Below are 5572 nucleotides of genomic sequence, written 5' to 3'. Positions count from 1 at the left end.
GTCCATTTAATTTTTCCACTTTGACCAATTTGTGCCACTTTCCATTGGGTGAAATATGGAAAGAATATGGCTTGTAATACACCAAAAGTAAACGTTATCTTTTGTGATAGAGAAGAAATGTTATGTTTGTCTTTCCAAAGAGTTGTTTTTGTAAAAGATATTTCAGAGACCCAAAACATAACGCTACACGTGCACGAGCGTAGTTATTCAGCGCCGCGATGACGTCATACTGAAGCGCCACAACCTTTACTATAGTGCTAATATATCAAGATTGTCGCTTAATTATCAGTTCATTTGATTTGTTTATAGATATGCAGAGAGCAGCGAGATATGCAGTGAAACATGACTTTACGCGTGTTTTCTGTCCGTCAACCTTAAGGAACTGTCCTTCCCTGAACAGAGGTAAACACTTGCATGAGTGTGTGTGTGTGTGTGTGTGTGTGTTGAGTTCATGACAGCTGCTAACTCTCCAGTTCATACACTGATATCAAGAAAACAAGTTGAACCTCAACGATATAACCGTTTGAATGATGTATTTTGTCAAAAATCCTGACATTGTATTAAATGCAGTGTGAAAAACAAACTGAAATGATAAAGGTCCTACGGTTAATTTTATATGTCATATATTATACACTATAATGTGGTGTGTGTGTGTGTGTGTGTGTGTGTGTGTGTGTGTGTGTATGTGTGTATGTGTGTGTGTGTGTGTATATATATATATATATATATATATATATATATATATATATATATATATAACTGCACTCATTTATAATGCAGGGATTTTAATTATGATGCTGTATTTGCATAAACATTCATGTCCTCTAAATTGAATATGCCTGTTTCTGTTTGCATGTATTATATGGGCGGACATACATTATATTCATTTAGCAGATGCTTTTACCCAAAGTGACTTACAAATAAGGCATAGGACACAATCGGCTTATCTTAGTATCATTAGGAGTGCTGCAAAGTTCCAAAATTGTCTAGAAAAGTTCAAGCTACTGTTGTACTGAAAAGTGGCAAAGCAAGAGTTAAATAGAAGTTTTTAATATTATTTTTAATAGTTCAATATTTCAAACTTATATCAAGTAGTATATAAAAGTATCAAGTATTATATAATACAAATATTTAAAGTAACTTAAGTAGAAGGAAAATGACAAAAGTACTAAACTTGTCTAATAAACAGTGCGATTGAGAATATTTAAAGTACAGCAATTGCATGTCAGTACGAATATAGCTTCAGCACTATAAGCAAATCACATATTTAGCTGAGTCCAGGTTGTTGTTTTTTTAATAAAAAGTGATTGTTTTTGTGTTTTGTGTGTGTGTAGTTAATGGCTCCCTGTTATGTAGAAGATACAGTGTCCTTCCTCTGCCACGGGACAAAGAAGAGAAGGCCATGTTGGACAGTATGTTGAGGGTTGACCATGCCGGAGAATATGGAGCCAATCGTATCTATGCTGGGCAGATGGCCATTCTCGGAAGAACCCCGACAGGGCCTCTAATCCAGGTACTGATATCAGTCTAATGTCTTTAAATTCACATATTGGAACACTGAACTAATGTGAATATGTTCTTTACATAATCTACAGCATATGTGGGACCAAGAGAAAATACATTTGGAAAAATTTAATGAGATCTTGGGCGAACATCGGGTTCGGCCAACGTTAATGTTGCCATTATGGAATATCACAGGGTTTGCACTAGGTATGTTTTTAATTAGGCATTCTTATTTAGGGGTTTTATTGAGTAATTTTGGAGTTTATCATAATATACTCTCTTCCTCTGTGTTTGCAGGGGCTTGTACTGCTCTTCTGGGTAAGGAAGGGGCTATGGCCTGCACTGTTGCAGTAGAGGAGAGTATCTCAGAGCACTACAACAGCCAAATCCGAACACTTATGGAAGCTGACCCAGAGAGATATACAGAGTTATTACAGGTAAAGTGTGTGCTTTTAATTGTGCTGTGTATTCACACATATCTTACTATAGCATGCAGTGCAGCATGTGCAGTATTATCACCACTGTGTTCAAATAATAATAATAATTGCCTCTACCACTAACTTTTTCTCTGTGACTGTTTCTCTGAACAAAAGTCAGGAAATGGATATATAAATATATACCAACATGAAGGCTTAATGTTTTTAATTAGATTATTAAAGAATTTCGTGATGATGAAATCGAACACCATGACACTGGATTGGAGCATGATGCTGAATCGGTGAGTATAACAATGTCAATTAACTTGTTTGTTTGATAAGTTGCAATGTTTATCTAAACTTTTTTCTTAATTCTGTTTTTCCTCTCTGTAGGTGCCCGGATATTTGGTTTTGAAAACATTAATACAGGTTGGCTGTAAAGCTGCAATCTACATTTCTCAGCGTATTTAGTGTCATTTTAGCAATGCATTTATGTTTAAATATTGCTGTGTCATCATAAATGTACATTAAATTGCTGATGTCAGAACTGCACTTTTTGAAGCTTTGATCAGTTTGAATGATGCTAAAAGAAAGATTGAGTGTCTTGCAACATTTGAACAATTTTACAATTAAAAGATACAAACAAAATGATATCCTGTTTGTGTTGCAATTAAAAGGAGTCACAAAGTGTTCAAAAAAGATTAATCTTCATTTGTTCATATTTTATTTGACATTATGTCATCCTTTACAGAGAGAATATAACAGCTGCATAATCACAGACAAGGTTTTGCTGATTAGACATTGAGTTAAAGGGATAGTTTACCAAAAATGAAAATTCTCTTGTCATTTACTCACCCTCATGCCTTCCCAGATGTGTATGACTTTCTTTCTTCTGCTAAACACAAAAGATTTTTAGAAGAATATTTCATCTCTTTAGGTCTTTGCAATACAAATGAATGGTGACTAAAACTTTGAATCTCCAAAAAGCACATAATGGCATCATAAAAGTAATCCATATGACTTGGTTAAATGTATATCTTCAGAAACGATGCGATAGGTGTGGGTGAGAAATAGATCAATATTTAAGTCCTTTTTATTATAAATAAAATAATAAAATAACTTTCACATTATACTTATTATCTGTGCATACTGGGCAGAGAGGAGATTTTATAGTAAAAAGTTCTTAAATATGGAATTTTAAAAAATCTTCTTTTGTGTAAAGCAGAATAAAGAAAGTCATACACTTCTGGGATGGCATGAGGGTGAATAAATTATGAGAATTTTCATTTTTAAGTGGACTATCCCTTTAAGTCAATTGACTTCACATGAAATAGCCAATACTGTAATGAGAGATAGGTCATAACCATACATATTGTCTGTATGGCTCCACCTGGTGGTCAGTTTATGCAAGATTACTGGAAATGCTTGGAAATGTTAAACTGTCAAACCAAAAGAGGACAGCTGTTTTCTCCTGGTGATGTCATAGAACCCTTTTTAAAGGGGACCTATTATGCAAAATTCACTTTTATGTTCAAACACCATGTAAATGTGTGTTGGCAGTGTGTGTACACAACCACCCTATAATGATAAAAATCCACCCAGTCCTTTTTTTTAATACCCATTTATCATAAGGACTGTCTCAGAACAAGAGGTTCGCAGATTCTGTACAAAGTGAAGTCAATTTGTACAAGCCGTGCCCACGACTGTTGACGGATACTGCCGACAGACATGTTTGTTTGTGTGTGTTGTTTCGTTATAGCGCATATTGAAGTAAGGACAGTATTTGTGTGTGTTGCTCATCCATCGTTGCAAAACTGCTGAAAAATAAATACATTTATCAAATAACCATTCGGAAACTTCCTGGTTCATTCTCAAAGTTGTTACTTCTGACGGAGTCTCTCCCTCATCAGTGTCTGACTCCGGTTCAAACATGTAGGGCTGAACACCACTATTTTAGCTGTCAGTCATATTGCTTATGATGTCTCTTTATCCAAAGCAGAGATGTCAAAACTCCGCCCTATTCTGGATACGGGCCGGGGAGCAGCAGCTCATTTGCCTTTAAAGACACACTCACAAAAGCAGCTCGTTTTTATTCCCACCCAAAAATTGCCATTTTCAACATGGTATAATAAATGATTTGTAGGGTATTTTGAGCTGAAAATTAATAGACACATTCTGGGGACAACGAACCTTTTTACATCACTTTTTTTTTTTCAACCCCAGTGTTTGGGTTTAATATCTGTCTTTCATTGTGTAATAGGATGCAAAACAAAATCACTGAAGTTCTGACGTGTAAAAACATAAGTGAATATTCTTTGCTCCCAATTTATTCTCTGGACAACAGCAGAATGTGCACATCTAAAAGCCGAACTGAGTCAAGGGATTATTTCTGTTTTAGATTAATAGTGCTGACAGCTTCAAAGCATGATGCAAGATGTTAAATAAAGCAACAAGAATTTAACTGCATATTTGGCATCCATATTGAATGACAAAATTACCATAAAATGAAAACATGAATGATGAGACCCGTCAAGCTGCCGGTGTTAATAACAGTAAACCATAAAACCGACATCTATATTAACTCGCTTTTTTTGGAGGGCAGAGCCATCCAAGTACCAAACCGCTTAAATGCAGAGATGCGTTCAACAAAAAAATTGACATAATAAAAAAGAGCGCATGTTAAAAGTAAACAATATAATTTTACCTTTAATTTTCCCAGATTTTACTTTTAATGTTCACACAGCTCTGTTAAAAATATATTTTTCTTCTTTATCTTTTAGTTACTTACCGTTTTGTGGACGCTTTTCATATAATGTTATTTTGGATGTAATGGCACAATTTTGGACTAATTAGAGGGACTCTCCCCCTGGAAAAATGGGAGGAGGTGCTGTTCTCAGTAGCTCTCCATTATTTTTATAATTGGGAACCCCATTATATTTTAGTAACCATTCCTTTGTTGTAGTTCTTATTGGTTTTGATTACCATCCACATCACAAATAATTTATAGGGTGAGTTTTCAGCACACTAATATGGAAAATGGGAAACAGCCTGTTTCAGTAAACAGGAAACAACCATCAGCCGGAGTATGATTACAACAAATGCCTGATTATTACAACAAAAACGTAATAATGTCAAAATGGCCACAAGACAATTAGCACATATATTAGCACAAGGCCAAAACAGACTGATTGTTATGAATCAGACGAGGGCAGATGAGGAGTGGGGATCTAAATGCAGCACTTTAATAAAGGAACAAAAGGGTGAACAGGATAACTCAAAATAACTGAACAACACTGGGAACAAACAAAACATCCACGAGGGGAAAACAAAACATAAACATGAAAAACATCCACGGAGAGCACGGGCAGGAGAAACATCGAGGACAACCAAAACATTCACATTTGACGACGGACAACGAATGAATAAACAACAGGGTTTAAATACAGAAGGATGATGATTAAATTAAACTCAGGTGAGAACAATGACACTGGCAGTGATGAGGGCAGCGGATTATGGGAAGTGTAGTTCGGGACAGGTGACGGGGAGTAACACAGAGCAGACAACGGGGAATCGTGATATAACCCCCCCTCAAAGGAGCGGATTCCAGACGCTCCTAAAAAAAATGAAAAAACCCACAAAAACAAAATCGTCCA

The 5572-nt window shown here is 35.6% G+C and overlaps 1 protein-coding gene across 1 annotated transcript; it reads left to right on the top strand.

The window, feature by feature from the left end:
• The first annotated feature begins 222 nt into the window (after positions 1 to 222).
• Positions 223 to 3812, top strand: coq7 (coenzyme Q7 homolog, ubiquinone (yeast)). The gene is made up of 6 exons (XM_052130610.1): positions 223 to 402; positions 1335 to 1513; positions 1596 to 1710; positions 1801 to 1940; positions 2153 to 2221; positions 2313 to 3812. The coding sequence occupies exons 1-6, from the start codon at positions 312 to 314 to the stop codon at positions 2388 to 2390; spliced, it is 672 nt and encodes a 223-aa protein (XP_051986570.1). The 5' UTR covers positions 223 to 311; the 3' UTR covers positions 2391 to 3812.
• The last annotated feature ends 1760 nt before the right edge of the window (positions 3813 to 5572 follow it).

The sequence above is a fragment of the Xyrauchen texanus genome, chromosome 7 (assembly GCF_025860055.1).
Source record: "Xyrauchen texanus isolate HMW12.3.18 chromosome 7, RBS_HiC_50CHRs, whole genome shotgun sequence".
Lineage (NCBI taxonomy): Eukaryota > Metazoa > Chordata > Actinopteri > Cypriniformes > Catostomidae > Xyrauchen > Xyrauchen texanus.
This window is presented reverse-complemented; position numbering and strand designations above follow the sequence as displayed.